Source organism: Pipistrellus kuhlii, unplaced genomic scaffold (genome assembly GCF_014108245.1).
Source record: "Pipistrellus kuhlii isolate mPipKuh1 unplaced genomic scaffold, mPipKuh1.p scaffold_m20_p_7, whole genome shotgun sequence".
NCBI classification, from domain to species: domain Eukaryota; kingdom Metazoa; phylum Chordata; class Mammalia; order Chiroptera; family Vespertilionidae; genus Pipistrellus; species Pipistrellus kuhlii.
The window spans coordinates 19,663,249-19,681,161 of record NW_023425573.1 but is presented as its reverse complement, the minus strand read 5'-3'; the positions used below and the strand labels follow the sequence as shown (position 1 = coordinate 19,681,161).

The 17,913-nt window shown below is 49.3% G+C and overlaps 1 protein-coding gene across 3 annotated transcripts in view; it reads left to right on the top strand.

Moving 5' to 3' along the window:
- Window positions 1-1,299: 1,299 nt before the first annotated feature.
- PAX3 (paired box 3) overlaps window positions 1,300-17,913 on the top strand; it is a 92,675-nt gene continuing 76,061 nt past the window's right edge. For 2 of the 3 annotated variants that reach the window (XM_036422072.2, XM_036422070.2), the window contains exons 1-4: window positions 1,300-1,783; window positions 3,068-3,303; window positions 4,602-4,731; window positions 5,799-5,933. In XM_036422072.2, the coding sequence (XP_036277965.1) occupies window positions 1,699-1,783; window positions 3,068-3,303; window positions 4,602-4,731; window positions 5,799-5,933 (586 nt within the window). In that variant the 5' untranslated portion in view covers window positions 1,300-1,698. The remainder of the gene's footprint in view (window positions 1,784-3,067; window positions 3,304-4,601; window positions 4,732-5,798; window positions 5,934-17,913) is intronic. The other variant, XM_036422071.2, reaches the window with a different exon arrangement.

Genomic DNA, 17,913 nt, shown 5'->3' with positions numbered 1-17,913 from the left:
GGAGGGGTGGAGAGCTCCAGTGCAGGAAAAACTCAAAAATTGTAAAAAGAAAAGGAGGAACTTGAAGCCCAGAAGTCATTGTTTCCTTTATTTCAAAGGGAAAAACCTGCCCGATTCTCATCCTTTTGATTGATTAAGGCCCTGAATACCTCGCAGCCCCAGAGTGACAGTCCCTGAATAGACTGGAGCGCATAAAGCGCGGTGCAGAGCCCGGGGCTGGCACTGCGGGTGTAAAGGAGGCGAGTTCGCTGGCACTTACCAAGTTATAAATAAAAGGCTGTGCACAATGGTACCTTCTCTGGGGACAGACAGTCTTTACAACACTCCTGGCGTCATATCCTGCTGGGGACACTTCAGCTCCTAGCCAAGACTCCGCTCCTTTTATTTTTCCAGCAGTTTAGCCTGAATGCCATAATAAATTCCTGAGAACAAACGCGGCGGCCGGGCAAAACCTGAACGTATAGACGCACTTCTGCCAGCGTGTTGGGAATCTATACATTGAGATTTAGAGCTGGGGCTTCGCAGACCCTGTTTTTCAATAAAGAAGAGGACACCCTTTTCTTCTCCTCCCCTCCCCAGACTTCAAGTAGCAGTCTTGAGGCCTCCTCCCTACCTCTGTCTGGCTGCACAAACTCCCCCCCCTCCCCAGCGGAGAAGACAAAAGAACTGGTCAGCACAGCCTGGACTCCTCCTGGGAGAACCCCTTAACAAACCTAGGCCAAGGGGCATTGACCAGAGGAAGGAAGGCCACGCATGTCTGGCGGTTCCCAATGCCTTCTTATGGAATTGAGCCCCCTCCAGTGGCAGCAAGCCAAGTAAAGTGTGTGTGTGTGTGTGTGTGTGTGTGTGTGTGTGTGTGTGAGAGAGAGAGAGAGAGAGAGAGAGAGAAAGAGAGAGAGAACATAGACATAGTCACGCAGATAGAAATAGAGTCAGAGACAGAGAAAGACACAGAATACTGAGAGAGACAAAGAGACAGAGAAATAGACAGCCAAAGAGTGAAACCCATAGAGTGACAGACAGAGACGCAGAGGCTGGGACCCCTCCCTGATCTCAGCAGCTGTCACCTCCCTCAGGCTCTCTCTCCTAGTTTCTATGAGTCTATCCTTCTCTCCTGGGGCTGGGGCACAGCGCGGGTCCCTCTGGGGCCGGCCGAGGTCCCGGCACCTCCGGGGATGGGAAGAGAAAGTGGCCTCTGTCGCCCAATCAGCGCGTGTCTCCGCCACCCGGGACGGTCTCCCCGTCGGCCAATCGCAGCTCAGGGCTCTTGACCAAGCTTTGGGTGAAAGAACTAATAAATGCTCAAGAGCCAGGATCCCCGCACTCGGTGTCACGACAGGAAGAGACTCCGGCCGGCTTTGCTCCCGGCCCCACCCCCTTCCCTGGCTCGTCGCGGCGCGCAGAGACCCCTCCCCAGCGTCCTAGGCGCGGGGCCACTCGCCCAGATTCCCAATAAACTTTCCCACCCTGGGCTCGAAATCCTGGACTCGGGCTTCCCAGCCTGGTTCCTTCTCGAGCCCCTCTCTCCCAGGACTAGAAGCGAGCAGTCCCCCTCCCCACGGCCCTCCCTCCGTCTCCAGCCTCTTTGGGGAGGGGCTCTCCGCGCTCCGGGGGAGTTCCCGAGGGTTACCAGCGCCTCGCTCGCCTCCCTATCTCGCCTTTACCTGGATATAATTTCCAAACGAAGCTGCCCCCAGGATGACCACGCTGGCCGGAGCTGTGCCCAGGATGATGCGGCCGGGCCCGGGGCAGAACTACCCGCGCAGCGGGTTCCCGCTGGAAGGTAAGCGAGGGCCTCAGCAGCGCGCGGGGTCCGGGGTTGGGCCCGGGCTGCTCCCGCTACCGGGGTCTCTGCAGGCTTCTTGAGCGATCCAGGGACCCCATTCCCTGGGCACCCCACCCCAGGGGGAAGGAAGGAACAGTTGGGGCGAGATCCGCACCCGGTTTCCTCTCTGTAAACGCAGCGCGATTCTCTCCGAGAGCTTTTGCACAGCTTGGCGGCCGGGCCTGCGCCAGGCGGGTCCCCTTTGCCCTGTTGTTTTGGAAAAGCCTTGGCGGGGAAGGGGCGAAGGGGCTTCTGAGAGACAGAAAACATCTTCTCCGTATTTTGTTCACGCAAAGGCGTCTCAAAATTTGTCCCGGCTCTGCCCATATTTGCTTAGCTCTTTCTTGTTAAGTTCCGGAAAAAAAATTCTTTCCTACGCACAGTAGTGGCAGCGAGGCCCTGGGATTTTTAGTATTCATTATTTATTGAGTCTCTCTCTTCTTAAGCGGCATCTTGAAGTTTTCATAACCCATTTGGGAAACTGACAAAGTCAGTTGGAAGGTGCTGGTCACTCCAGGGACACAGGAAGTTATGCAAGCCCCAGTCCTTCTGACAGTTTGAGAGGTTGGGGCGCCCCAGCGGTCCGGTGGCTGCTACCTTAGGACCTCGGTCCAGAGTAGAATGTAATACCCAGGACATGGCTGGAGGCAAGGGGGGCCTGCGAGCAGATCGGGTTTGTCCCTGTCCCCAGATGTAACAGGTGACATGCCTGCCACCTGCAGCCTCCTTTTGGGTCCCTCTTTGATCCCTGGCTACTGCGTTCTTAGCTGGAAATCCCAAAGGCTGTCAGCTCCTCCAAGTCCCTCAGCAAGGGAGCAGGCCTGCTTGGGCAGGGTTTGGTGTGAGGAAGGTTCCAGAAAGCTGAAGCCTGGGTGGACTGCCTGCCAGGAGGCTGTTTCTTGAGCAAGACACACTCTGTGCCAGCTACAGGGTCGCCGGTTTCCCCAGAGTTGCCACCTTACCTGGGCCAAAAGGGAAGACGGGTTCGCTGGGTCCAAGTTATTTGCCCTGGTTGCTCCTTCCACACAAGATTAGGTGGCCCTGAATCGCTTAATAGTTTGAACTAACGTGATTGAAAAGGGGCCTGGGGCTGGAAGCTGGACAGGAGCGGGTTCATGGCAGAGGCTGCCGCGTTCGGATTGGCCCAAAGAGCGCTAAGTTAGAGGCTCAGCCTCCAGTGGCTGCCCCCCACTCCCCTGAAATGACATTTCGCTTGCCTCTCTTTTTACCTTCTGTCTCCAGTGTCCACCCCCCTCGGCCAGGGTCGAGTCAACCAGCTGGGCGGTGTGTTTATCAACGGCAGGCCGCTGCCCAACCATATCCGCCACAAGATCGTGGAGATGGCCCACCACGGGATCCGGCCCTGCGTCATCTCCCGCCAGCTGCGCGTGTCCCACGGCTGCGTCTCCAAGATCCTATGCAGGTACCAGGAGACCGGCTCCATCCGGCCCGGCGCCATTGGCGGCAGCAAGCCCAAGGTGAGCTCCGGAGGCCTCTGGGCCTGCCATCTCCCGGTTAGGGGAAGAGCAGGCTGGGGCAAGAAAGGGTGCCTTCTGGCACTTTCCAAGAAGAAGTTATTTTTTCAAGTCTGGGGAGGTGTGTGTGTGTGTGTGTGTGTGTGGTGTGTGTGTGTGTGTTGTATCAGGTGTGTGTGTGTGTGGGGACTTAGTTGCTGCCCAAGCCGAGATTCCTTGATAAACACTAAAAGAAAACCCCAGCGCTTCTGTAAAGAAAATATAGCATTTTTAAATGCCCGGAATCTCGTAATTCCTCAACACATTACTTTGACAGGCAACCGCCAAACTTTCCGCATCCACTTGTTGCTGGTTTCTTCCTCAAGCATCTCCCCAGCTCCCACCCGCTGCTCTGGCCTTCCCAAAACTAATCTAAGGAGCCTCTGCTTTTTTAATGGTCGCTTTCCCAGCCCCTGTCCCCAATCTCTTCCAGTGCAAATTGTCTTCAAGGAGTCAAAAGCGGAGTGATGTGTTTTCATTGTAAGGAGCCCATGATTTGGCTTTTAAAAAGCGTTTTGGCGCTCTCCTCAAGTGATTCTGGTTCCCTTTAAAAAAAGAAGAGAGAGAGAGAGTCTTCCTGGCGAAGGCTGAGTGGGAGGGGGTCGGTTCAGGGCTGCCTTTTCTTTTGGGTGTGGGGGAAATGCAATATAGTTTTCTGGTTGCCACGGGGCACCGTCAAAGGGAGAGTTCTGGTAAACGTAAGACTTCTGAACACCCTCCTCTCCTCCTGCCTTCTCAGTGCCCTTTGCACCCTTCCTAAGAAGCCCTGGGAACTCTTTTAATTGGAAAACAATTAAGAGCCAGTTGCCTCAATTATGCCTATTTGTTATCCACTCCCATTCTTGGAAACCTCGATACACACCTTTTGCATTTCACTCTGCTCTTTCGCTAAAATCCGGGGCTCCTTTGGGGAGGCGACAGTTGCGCATCTAATTTGATTGCTCTGCCCCTCTTTCAAGCGTTTCTTTTTGTTTAGTTTCATTTTCGTGTTGATTTTGTCTAAGGTCTTGCCTCTCTGTATTTCTCGGGATCCAAACAACTCTTTTTCATTTATCCTGATTGTCTGAGCTTAGTTGGCTGGGGAGGAGGAGGGTACCCAGATGGCTTTGGGGTGGGGTGACCTTCTGGCAGGCTCTCCCGCAGAGTAAACTGCCTTGTGGGGGGGCCTGTGCTAGTACCCCCACCCTGCCTTAGAGGGGGGGGGGCTTCTCAGGGGGCCCAGAGGACTGGGTAGCAACACCTGCCCGCCTGTTCTCTTAAAGCAGGTGACGACGCCTGATGTTGAGAAGAAAATCGAGGAATACAAACGAGAGAACCCGGGCATGTTCAGCTGGGAAATCCGAGACAAATTACTCAAGGACGCGGTCTGCGACCGCAACACCGTGCCCTCAGGTACCCGGCCCGCTAGCGTCCCCAGCGGCGTCCTCAGCGCTGTTTCCCCGGCGGGCCCTTTCTCTGTATTCACCTCAATGATCGATTTGGGCCCCGGGGACCCCAGCTTCTCCTTGGGCCCCTGAAATACTTGGGAACCACCGTTTTACGGTGGGAGCGGCGAACCGCTGGTCCTGAGGCTGAGACCAACCCACGGGGCCCCCCAAAGAGGATTTTTTTTTTTTGTCGGGAAAACGCGGCAGGAAACCGGAGGCGGAGGCCAAGCATTTATTAATATTGATGTTCTCTTTTAAAGAGAAACAAATGTTTTGGTGAGCCCAGTGGAAGGGAGATGGGGCCGGGCCCGCCGAGGAGGCTTCGCGGTGTGTCCCCCCCGGGTCTCCGGCGGAGGGCGCGGAGAGGCCAGCGCAGCGCCCCAGCTCAGGGTGCGCGGGAAAGTTTGTTTTTAATTAAAAGGCAACTCCCTCCCACCCACTCCTCACTCCCCCTGCGAGAACGAGATGTTTCAGGGCACGGATTTGTTTACCACGCTGGGATCTGGAAAAAATAAATGGGGGGAGAGCGCGTTTTCTTTTGATTTTTACAATAGGAAACGGTCCTGCAGCTGAAATGGAAACCCTTTCTAGTCTAAAAACAGTTGAACTGCAGGGGAAGGGGCCGCTGCCGTTCTGCCTCCCTGGCCGGAACCGCGGGGCCGCCCAGTGCCTGCAGGTGGTGGGGGTGGGGGTGCAGGGTGGGCTGCGGAGACTTCTCCCAAATCGGAGGCCTAGACCCCGCCATGGAATCCAGAAGGGAGGCAGAGAACAGCGGCTCAGGCCCTGGCTTGGAGGTGCAAGCTTCCCAGGCTCCAATCTCCCTTTCCTTAGATGGGAGTGGGGGTGGGGGGTGGTCGAATGGGAGGCTGAGAGGTGGAAGAAGAAGAAGGTGGAGGCCCCAGGAGCCAGGAGGAGACAGAAGGTGGCTGAGCCTGGCTGCGGGTCCGGGGCGCAGACTGGGGGTGGGGGCTCCGTGCCGCCCAGCCCAGCACCAACTCAGCGGTCTGCGCTCCCCCCTCCTCCCGCCCCCAGTGAGTTCCATCAGCCGCATCCTGAGGAGTAAATTCGGAAAGGGGGAGGAGGAGGAGGTCGACCTGGAGCGGAAGGAGGCAGAGGAGAGCGAGAAGAAGGCGAAACACAGCATCGACGGCATCCTGAGCGAGCGAGGTAAGCGCGCCGAGGGCCTGCACCGGGCGGACTGGGGCTCTGGCGCTGTGGCCGGAGGCGGCCCGGCTCAGGCCTCCTGGCTCCTACCCCCCGCCCCCTAGGAGCTTTCCAGTAAGGGTCGCACTTGCAATTAAAACGAACGTTTTCTCTTTTGCTTTCTCTATGTTAAAGATCTTTCTTACGCACTCCCTCCCGCCTAAAACTATAGATTGCATTTTAGGTGCGGGGCCGCCCTCCTGCCTTTGGGCGGGGACTGGGCGCCTAGAGTGGCTGGGGATGGGGAGACAGTCTGTGATATCGAGGTTGAAGGGACTTTTGTGTCCTCAGGAAAGACCCTGATCTCCAGAGTTTCTAACATCAGAGGAGGGAGGGAGGAAGAGAAGGAGAGAGGAGGGAGGGAAGGAAGAAGGGAGGGAGGGAGGAAAGGAGGGAGAGAGGGAGGAGGAGGTAGGGAGAGAGAGAGAGAGAGAGAGAGAGAGACTGACTCTCAATGCTTTGATAGGCAGTGAGCCTGAAAGTTGCCCCTCAGCGGCTACCCTATAAATATATATGTGTAAGCTGTCTGCTTTCTCTTGGTTTTAAATTGGTTTGCAAATGTGATGGGGTCTGGTTTGTGTGTGTCTGGGAAGTAAAACCGAGGGGTCCTGGGCTTTGGACCCTTAGCGCCCACCCGTTCCTCCTTGGCTGCAAACTGGCAGCATCTGGAGAAAATCTCTCCCTGAGAACCACGAGTGCAGCCTGCCTGCCTTTCACTGGCTGCGGGTCCGCTTCAGACTTAAGGTGCCCACCCGCCCCCTCCCAAAGGGCAGTCTACCCCCTGGAGCCCAACCGGGAAGGGGTGACTGCACGGAGAAGTCTCAGCAGATTTGCACCTCAGTGGTTCTGGCCTTGGGAATGGTTGTACGTCTTCAAATTGGAAAAGGTGCTGAGTCCCCGCCCCCTCCCCTGGTGTCCTCTGTTCTGACCAGCTGGGTCCACGGACTGCGGACGGTCCTTTCTTGCTCATCCCCTGGACAGACCGATGGGCTTTATAAACCAAAGCAAAATCTGTACTCAGAAAGCACACTTAGATTTAGACGCTCCAAATCCAAATGGCTGCTTTTAGATGCTCTGGAACCATCAGGCAATGATGAAAAAGCACCGGAAGCCATGGCAGGTTGCTTCCCTCCCTTAGAAGCAGGGCTCTCACAGGGGCTCGGTCTGAGCTTCTCCTTTCAGAGCGGTGCTTCCCTTTTCAGTCTCTGAGAAGACATCTGAGCTTTTATTCTAGCCTAGATACAGTGTGGAGGTGCTGGGGAGGGAAGACAGTGAGAAACCAGACACCCCCAAACCCATCGGGCCCATTGGGGCAGGGCAGTGGGGCCCAGAGCCCGGAGCGTCCCAGAGGCTCCAGAAGGACTGGGAGGAGGCACAGCTTTGCTACTTGTTGCCGGAGGCGCAGAGCGAGGCCAATCCTAGGCTCCCTCACAGCACAGGCAACCGAGGCCCAGGAGACAAAACGCCCCAAATGAGCTGGTCAAACATTTGTACAACTTTTCCAGCTTTTACAAAGAAGGCCTTCTCTACACAAGCTACACTTGGAGATGAACTTGGGAGACAAAGCCCGGAGAGTCCATTGAAACTCACACTTTAGCTCGGCCCAGACAAAGCTCCGGCTCGCAGCAGCTTGATGTGAACAAAGGAAGGCAACCTTTTTATAATTCAAGGAGAAAAGAAGAGAAAACAGCCCCACAAAGGGCGGCGAATAGACATTATGGGCTTGCAATGAGGGATGAATTATTCAATGAGCCCCAATAGCTGCTGCGCCAGGAAGTTTTATGGACTCTCCAGCGTGAAAAAGTGGCCATTTCACCTACAAAATGTTTCTAGTCTTTTGGGCCAGCTAGCTGGAGCGGGCTGCCATTCAAGGGCAATTGCTACCGTTTTAAAAAATCAGAGAATTCTCCCCAGCGGGGGTCGCACCGTTGCAAACACACACGCACACACCTCCGAGGCTGGAGCCTAATTTAATTTGGGGTTGTCAAGGATGAAGCAGCCGCAGTCTCTCGCCAGCGCCTCTGGCTCCTTTGCCAGATGAACCCTGCAGGGCAAGAAGGGCCCAGAGAAAGGAGAGGGAAGTGTAGTTTGAAGGAAAGTTTAGAAACCTCAAACCATTCTCTCTGCTGTTTGGGTATCACACGCTACAGGCCGCCCGGCTTGTAAAATAGAAGGCAGCTGGCTCTGAGCGCCCAGGCGGAGGAGTGGGAGGCTGGCCGACAAAGGGCCTTTGGGTGCCGTGCTCTCTGGAGGTTCCAGCTTCCTTGTGGGCCTGAGGGTGCCGCTGAGACTGGTTTTTCAGGGGACATCTTTCTAGGGGATATAACTTTCCCTGGCCCCTCGCCTAATACAGGGGCAGCGCAGCGTGTCCACCCGGTGCCCCCTTGCTGGGTCCATCCTTCCAACATCTTTGCGGGTGGAAGAGGAGGAGTGGTCGGTCAGGATACACCCAGCCCCACCACCCTGGCCCCTGCTGGCACAGAGATCCGAGCTGGTGCAGCCCGAAGAGCCAAGCCCTGGTCGCAGCATCAGGGGCTGTGGGTATGGCCTGCGCTGTGGCCACTCAATGGTAGCCTCTGTTCCTCCCCCGGCGCGGCCAGCGGGCCCCGCGGGCGCTGCCACAATGGGCCGCCCCCTCCCCTGCGCCAAAGCTCCGCCGCCCCCTCCCCTGCGATCCGGCTAGCAGCTTAGCTCTCCGGGCTGCAGCCGACTCAATTGCCTCCTTTATGTCCTTCTCACTTTCATCTAGACACAGCCCGCCCCCCTTCTCTCTCTTTTTTTTCTTCTCTCCCTTGCCTGAGGCTCACATTAGTGAAATTTCTGCAACCTCCCCCCATTTTTTTTCTTATTTTAAAGAAAGCCCTTAACACAAAAGCAGTGACTAATCAATAGAAACTGCTCCTTCATCATCATCTCCTCCTCCTCCTCCTCCTCCTCCTCCTCCTCCTCACTCCCTCCCTTCCTCCCTCCTTCCCTCCCCCCCCCTCCTCCTCTTACTCCTCCTCCCGAAGGGTGACGCTTTTCCTGTTTGGGAGTTTTGGGAAACATTTTTGCTCCCTATCGTAATGGAATTAGAGGACAGATGAGGCCTGTAAATGGACACGCGACTGCAAGATTGTCGCTTAAATATTTAGATGCAACGTTACAATCACCGACTTGTTGCAGCGGCTTTGAAGTGGCGCTCGGGGGTTGGGGGTTGCGGGGAGAGGCCAGATAGCCACATGCATGTTTTGATTGGGGCTGCGGATGCGCTTCCACGGGGCTCTCCCCATTTCCACAGCGCCAGCGAGCGTGGGAGGTTTGCAACGATTCCAAAGGTTGAGCTAAGAGACCCCAAGCGTAGGTCGGTTGGGGCTTCTCCTCCTTTCACGTCTCTCCCTTCCTTGTTGACCATTTTTGAAAAACAGTGCTGCTTTTTTTCTTTCTTTCTTTCTTTGAGAAAGTCAAAGTGACAAAAGTTTTGCTCGAATCCTCGCCGGGCCTGTGTGCGCACTTGAGCTTTTCTAAAATGAACGAGATTCACGCCAGCTTTGGGAGGGGGGGCGTGAGATAAAGCAATCAACATGCCAAGGTTTAAAGGTCCTCGAAGCATTTCATTTCCAGGGGAATCATGAAAAGGCCACTTCCTGTTTGACGGCAGCGCCACTAAAACGGAGGGAAAGCGCCTCCTATCCGAGCTATCCCCCTATCCGTGTTTTCTTCCCCCCCCTCCCCCAATAAGCAGAGAAGGACAATTTGGCGCGAGGCTAGGGGGTAGAGGACGGACTTTCCTACAGATTAAAATCACTAGGTTATCAGATCTTAGGTTTGTGGCATCGGAACCGTTCTTGGAGTGCACAGCCCACTTTCTTTTGTCAGAACCTCGAATCTGACCCCAGCGTCATCATCGAAGTCTTGGGCAGACCATTTCCTATACCCCCCGGAGTCCTCGCAACACCCAACACTGCATCTTAACACATGCATGAGAAATGTCAGAACTCGAATTAAATTACAACAGCACACTGATCCCTCCCCCGACCCCCCTTAAGACCCTGGAGCGGATTTGCCCGTTGGAAAGACTGAAAAGGAAGCAGCCCAGTTCGGAGGTCGGTTTTTCTCACCCGCTGGTTTGTTTTCGTCGGCGGGGACTGCTGTATGTTTACTTTCTAACCTTATTGAAAGCATGCAGATTTCCCCATTAATGCTTGAAATCGTATGTTTATTTGGTGGCTTGATGGGATTGCCGATAGCCCCGGAGCGGGGACGTGGGGCCTTCGCGTGCAGCGTGCGTAATGATTGCTGGAGGTGATTTAAGAGTCCCCAGGGCCGCGCCATAAAGCCGCCGCCGCCGAGGCGGAACCGGCAAGTGCGCCTGGTCCAGGGGGGTGCCCTGTGCAGGATCCGTCAGGTGGATGGGAGCGTTGCCACTCAAACCAGTCTCAACATCCACGAATACATATATTTTGAGGACAAAAAAAAAAAAAAAGTCCTCCCTAGCTAGGAGGTTAAGTGTTCCGCTCGTCCATAGGTAAATAACGGGTGAAAAGAAAAAAAGAAAAAGCTTCGCAACACCAACCAACACACACAAAGGGTGTGAGAGCGCGAGAGAGGCCAGGGCTGGCGTTCAGAAGGTTCTGTTCGGTGGGGTTCCACCGCGGGTAACTTCTTTACGTGGGTAAATAAAGATTAAAGAACCATTAAGAATGTAGATATAGAACTAACAAGACCCTAAAAGGCAATCAAGCAGCCAGTCTAATGACTTATCTCACTGGTTGCTCTGGGGTTGTTTTACAACTAGGAATTAAAATCTGAAAAGGAAGTTTTCAGCGGCTCTGGCCAAATATTGATTAAGTAGCTGTTTGTTGATGCCATTGTGGCGCATTAAAAGGCCCGGATTGCGGCCCCTCACTGGCTATCTTCTATTGTGAGGGATTCTTAACCACCGAGATCAAAGCGGGATCACTTCAACTTATCTGTCTTGGAAAATCCTCTTTTTCCTCTGAAACCTCTGAGGAGGATTGGCCAAATTCTCTTTCAGAAATAGGAACCGAAACCAGTACATGTCGTGGTTTTACAGAGAAGAAATTCGTGGGGTGTTTTTAATTATCCTATGGTGATTTCTTGTTTAGAACTTTGGTTACAACGGGGAATGTATCATCAAATAATTTTTTTTTTGGGGAGGTGGTGGGAGGCATGGAAGCTACTGTCTGCATGTGCATACATTTCTAAACATGGGAGTTTCACTGAAGTTACCTTCCCCGCTGAGTTGATGTAAAGATGTCAGAGTTTTGCATAAATCTAAGTAGGGAATAATTAAATACACAGGACACGGAGAGTTATGTTGACTACATTTCTCTACTTGTGTTTCCATGGTTTTTGTGTTTATAGACTGTTAGATGTGTCTCGTGCATATTTTTAAACTCCCTATAATGAAGTAGATGTGTTTGTGTGTATAGTTTGTGCATCGCTGGAGTTTATTTGTAAGTTGGTCACTAGGAATGATGCTGGCAGTAAACTCTATCCAGTTGCACAAATTAAAGGTTTATTTTCCTATGGATTATACTTCTAGACTCATCAGGATCTGAGGTAACAGCACGGCACTCAGCACTGATGTAGAATGCTAGGAATGATTTTACGATTTTTGTTGTTGATTATTAGAAGAGCAATTAAAGACTTTTTGGATAAAGAAATTCAATGTACTTGGAAAGACTTTTCTACTAATATGGGAGCTAAAATTTCTGCAAGGGCTTTTTTGGAAACACCACCTCTGTACTTACTTAATTTGCGAATTCCAGTGAATCACTCTAAGTGAGTTTATTAAATGTATGCCAGATTCAGGCTTCGGGTACTCAGCTGTGCATCATGGGTCTGCCTGCGTGTGGGAGTTCTAGGATCTTCTTCACTGATTATGCTCATGTCAGCACTAAGTAATTGTGCATACGGTTTTATTTGTATTCCACTTTATTTTCTGCTCTTTCTATTCATTCTTGAATAAGTTGTATTTTGACATACAGAGTCAGACTCATTAGTGGATATTTTAAAATATTTTCTATTATTATCTTCCAGTTAATGGATCATCTACCAATGCTCAGACGTTCTTTGAGACACTTCCCAGCATGGCAATGTAGAGCAAAGAGCAGCTGCCTGAAATAGGTTAAGCTGGAAGTTCGAGTAATCTGTTATGATTACCTTCTCCTGGGTCCAGAGGCAGTATTAGGCAGTTCTTTGTTGTATATTCCACACGTACATGTATATTGCATATACATACACAGTTAAAGTGACTTTTCTCTTGACACGCTTGGATGCCAGGCTATGTGTTCCTGTACTGCCCGGAGACAGCAGAATTGAGCTCTAACTTTGGCCTGATCTCAGTACCAAGACAGAATTACTGGCTTAAGTTTATGTCCATTATATCTTAATAATGATGGGGAAAAATAAAACTTTGATATCATGACTCAAAAAAATAAAATAAAAAAAATTGCCTGCCTTTAGCTGGGGGGACTGTGATCAGGGAAAGTGAAAGGGAATTTCAGAAGTTGCCAATCTCTTGGAAGATGCACACCAAAGATTTTCTGATCCCGTTCATGCCAGTCTCTGGTAGAGCGTGGCTCTGCATTGCAGGGTTGGGCCAAGCACTGAGCTCCAACAGTGTTGTGCTTTTGCTGGAATCTGGATATGGATACCTCTCCCCACAAATTATCTGAACTAGGATTATGCTTCCAAATGAACAGAAGTTATTTCATTTCCAGTTTGTAACTGGAATGCGCTCAGTTATCAACATGTCTGTTAACATTATAAAACATCTGCTTAATAGAGATGAGTTAGAAACTTTGCCATTACCAGTGGGAGATATGAAAACCATGGAAACTATTTGTTGAAGACACTTGCAGAATACTAAGTTTTATGAATTCTTACCTTTAATGTCTATCTCCTTTTTTTCCTGATAAATCATTTCGGCTATGGAAGTGGCCACTTCTCTTTAAAAACAAAATTGTATTTTAATAAAGGGCAATGGTATAAAATTTAGTTTCATTGGAGGCACATTTCTTCTAGAAAGAAAAGTCTTGAGAAAAGTCTTGCCTTATACATTACCTATAGCAAACTTTGTAGCATTTATTTTTTTGCTGCAGGATTTTAAGCAAATAACAACAACCACAAAGAGCCTTTTTTTTGGGGGGGGGGCGCTGAAGCGACTTGATCAAAGTAGTTTGAGTTTTCATGCTCTTGTTAGTGCAGTGATTGGGAAATGAATCTTCCCCCATATAACAAATCAGAACTCATGACAGGGAGCGACAAACCAGTGTATATTTGTCTCTCTAAACCCATTCAGTGATTTACTGATTCTTATGTACTTTTCTTTGGCCATATTTAGTGCATCGACAACAGTTTATTATTATGAATTCTCAATTTGAGCAGTTAATTTCTCACTCATCCTGGATCTAATTCCAGTGGGCTCCATTTAAAAATAGCTGACAAAAAAAAAAAAAAAATGCTTTGTGACAAGAATGACAGGCTCTTGTTGGCTGACCAGTATAGGATTAAGTGAGAGGAAATAGCACTGGTTTTCAGCATTTAAAAGTTTCCAGGATCACATCAAAACTTTAAATAGTTTAGTTTTATGGAGGCTTAAATGTAAATTTTCAAAAATGTTATAAGTGGATGGTAGTTAGGTTTATGGAAACAACTGCTGAATTTAATGTACTTTTCCTTATGTCATTAGATGGAAACATAAGTAAGTTAGGGTAGACTTATGTGAAAGGACAGTTAATTGCTGTGCATTTTATATTACAACATGGAGTTGCGCTAGTTTTTGTGACTTTCATAGTAAATGCGTACATAGTCACATACAAATTTGCATTTTTAACAGCCTATATTTGTAGGCTTGTGATATTTATAGGTACTGAAATATGTTAAAAATATAACCACCTAGCCTTATTATTATTATTATTTGCAAACCCTAGTGCAAATCATAACTTACCCAGTCAACAGGCACTTATGAGGGCATTAATATTCTTTAAAAGAACACACTTTATTTTTAAATAATTAAAGACTCATAGAGTCTATCTCCAAACATGTATTTTAAAATTCTTATTTTCAATATATATTTTATTTAAAATTGTTATCTATTAATTTGAGAGAGAGAGAGAGAGAGAGAGAGAGAGAGAGAGAGAGAACGAACTATGGATTTGTTGTTCCACTTATTTATGTATTCATTGGTTGGTTTTTGTATGTGCCCTGCCTCAGGATCAAACCTGAAACCTTGGTGTATCAGAACAATGCTCTAACCAACTGAGCTACCCAGCCAGAATTCCTCCTAATATTTAAATATATTATTATGGTTAAGAAAATCTTGCCCAAAGGGTGTGTGCATGTGTGTATCTCTCAATTACCATGACTGAGATTAACCTGAACTAAAGAAAATTAATTGGTCCAATTCATTTTATTATAAGAAAAGCAACAGTCTTCTTCTTTCTGAATCCCTGCTTGACCAATTTCCTGAGAGAAGTTCTCTAAAGCAAGTGAGTGTTTCTTGTGTGCTCGGACTTAAACATGACTTTGCCTTGCCTAGGAGAGCACAGGCAAGTGATATGTTCTTGACTAACAACTTTGCTTTAAAATTGGCACCAAGCGCACTTCAGATGTGACCCCTTGAACTTCAGTGTGGACATCTGTAAGGTGGGCACATCAGAACAACTTCCCAGGGTGATATGAGGATAAAACGAGAAGGTGCAAGTGATGTGCAAATTACACCTGTCCTGGGAAAACTCAAAATCTTGGGGGAAAAGAACCTCTGAACATGCAGAAAGCGACCTGATTACTGGCAGATGGGCTCTGCCCAAGGGCAGATCCAAGCTGAATCCAGGGTTTAGGAGCAACAATGAAGACCAACACACAGGCCCCGAAAAATCCACCCACTTTCACTGAGTCAAAAAAAAAAAAAAAGAGTTTATATACAACAATTTAATATAATAAATCTTATTGATTTAATAGATATGAAAAATAATACAATTCTAAAACCACTCACTGAGATGTCAAAAGATATTTTTAAAGAACTTTTTATCCTAGTTCTAGGAAGAGCACTTTTCTCCCTGAGATGAACCTGGCTTTTAAAAACTCCCCGAAATCAACCTCATTATTTTCTTTTACACAAGTTCTCCCTCCCTCCCCACCCCCCACAATCAGAGATTGACAAACAAGTAGTCTTTTGAGAAAAAAGTTTCATATGGACTTATGAAATCCTGCCACAATCCTTGGCTTTGGGGAATTTTTTGGTATCATTTCTCATTACGTCCCTTCTTCAGCCTCCTTCACTGTTCTTTAAGGTCCTCATAGCTCCCCACATGACATAGTGTGTGTTTTCTGTGTGTGCATAATTCTTCCTAATCCCCCTCCTTTAAAATTTGAGTTCAGAAATCTTAAGGAAACTTTCCAATTTGTTAAGCCGGGGGATCCATTTCAATGACCTTTCCATTCGGGTTCCTCTATCCAGTTTCAATGGGGTATCTGAATTATTGGGGTACCAGGAGAGGACGAAAGAAAGAGCTTGGCTTTGGAGGGTTGGAGATCCCCTGTCCTGTGCCCACCCCTGCTTTTCCCGCTGGAGCAGTTTGCCCGTGCAGCCACTGGAGGAAGGGAAGGTTGTTTTCTTATCCCCACATGCACTGCTCTGACCTGCCTCCGAAATAGGTCAGGCTGGGGCACAGCCAGTTTATGCAGCTGTTGTGGCTTAGGCGTCACAGCAGGCAGCCCGGGCCCCTTGGCCAGCCGGCCCCCGGTGAAAGGATAAAAATTCGCTGGCAAGTCCTCAGACCTTCCTTCTGGACTGTGCTGGCCCCCTGAAGGCTTTTAGATTCAAGGGGACTCCTGGATTATGGGGGCCAATCTCAGCCCTGAAAGGGAAGCGTTCTTGATCCCAGGATGGCTCTCTTGTCTGTCCAAACATTCAAGTGAAGTACATGCTTTGTCAGATTTTATTTTAAACCATGTTTATTTTTGACTGCATAAGACATTCACTTTGTACATAATTCAAAAGCTATAAGATGGTGAACAGGGACAAGTTTTCTTCCATCGGTGTTCCTCCATCTCGGCTCTCTTTCTAGAGTGGCCATAAATAATCAAGCTCGTTTCTCTCTCTCCCTTTAAAAATATTTTCTCCTCCCCTTTTGCACAATGGTAGTCTACTGTGGAAACTGTTTTGTGCCTTTTTTTCCTTCTTCCACTTGAGATTAAGTCTCAGTGATTGCTCCATACAGGAGTCCAATGGTCTCCTCAGCCTGTTTGTATAGCTGCATAGTACTCTGTCTAATGGCAAGCAATGATTTCTTTAACAACATCAGGTTGTTTCCAGCCTAACAGCACCATTTGGCACATGTGCGCGTTTATTTGTGAAATAATTCCTCCTTGGGAGGGACAAAGGGAATGGCATTTGTAATTTTGATAGCTCTGGTGAATTCGGGTTCTGTGTTGGGAACAAATGGTGGAGGCATGCCTGGTGAGCCTGGAGTGGGAGTGTGTTTGCCTGTGGTCACTTGGGCAGGAGAAAGAGACACCTTTCTCTGCCCCTGCTGTGTATAGAAGCATAGTGTGTGAAATTTTTCCTTCGGAAGATGTTCTACCAACAGTGACTACCTTCTGCAGAATCCTCTAATAGTCACCTATTTCTGGGAAAACTGGATAGTTTTAGTATAACAACGTAGAGGCAACGTGTTCTGATTACTGAGTTACAAGAGAGAAATTGTCTTTCAGGGTCACCAGGTTTGATCCAGTGAGAGGGCAGGTTATGAATACTAGGACGTGGTCTTGCATTTCTAATTTTTGACAAGTGCTGGCCCGCTGCTCTAGAGCTTTCTTGAGTTTGGTAAAGGTTGATTTTGAATTTGATGAACTTTTAAGGGGTACTGTAGGCATTCCCTTCGGAGCACAAAAGACTATTTATGTCCTTGCACATACCTTGCCTCCCTCAAATCATTTCTGCCTGTTTTTTTCTTAAATCTGATGCTCGGGAATTCGGTCGTCGGTGCTGCGGACTACCTGGCTTTTTAAGCTGGAAGTTCGAGTCTGTGAAACGAGCCAGGAAGAACTGTGCTCCAACCACAGAGAAAAACAACCCACTCCAAACCCTGCTGAGAAAGCTAGAGATGTGAGCGCTGATAGCAAAAGGTTTTAAGTCATTCCTTCTTAGGAACGAGCCTTTCAGAAGTAGGAGAACGAGTCAGGGGCTACAGATTTATTTTTAAAAATAAAGATCTTGATTCTGTTTTAAGAACAAACAGAAAAATGAAAACAGGTCTTTTTTTCTGGACTGTTCTGGCTGCCGGGCGGGCCCCAGAGCCGGTCGCAGGCAGGAGAGAGGAGGCAGGAGGCAAAAGGCAGTTCTAACTAAGTTAGAACTTTGGTTTGTGCTCAGATGGGAGACAGCGGGCTGGGTGCTCTGGGCTCTCTGCACCCTCCCCCCCGCCCCGCCCACTTGCTTGTGGAAATCTGAAGGAGAATGTAAACAGACTTGGCATTAAGACCAGCTGCAAAGAGCTGAGAGGAATTAAAGACAGCCCCCCCCCCCCCCAACAGCTCTGTGCATAATTTGGATTGAATCAGGCCCATAATTTGCACCATCTGATTACTACCTGCAGAAGTATGTGGCTGTCCACATAGGAAGGAGGGTGCAGGGAGAGTCAATCCCAATGAGAAAAACATTGATTTGTCCGTCAGGTGCCTGTGATGTTCTCCACAGAAATGTAGAGCATGGAAATTCAATGGTTTGCAGGCCCGGAAGTGCAAGCAATCTCGATTCTGTGGGCCATTGTCATCTTGCTGTCACCCACACGGGTAAAGGGAAGTAGCAAGCACAGGCTTTCTGACTCGATGTCGGAGAGCAGGGAACTTGGTGGGAATGCTGCCCTTTCTCTCCTAGATTTGCAACTTTTCCAAATAAAAAGGGACCCATGAACACATCGGGCAGAAATGC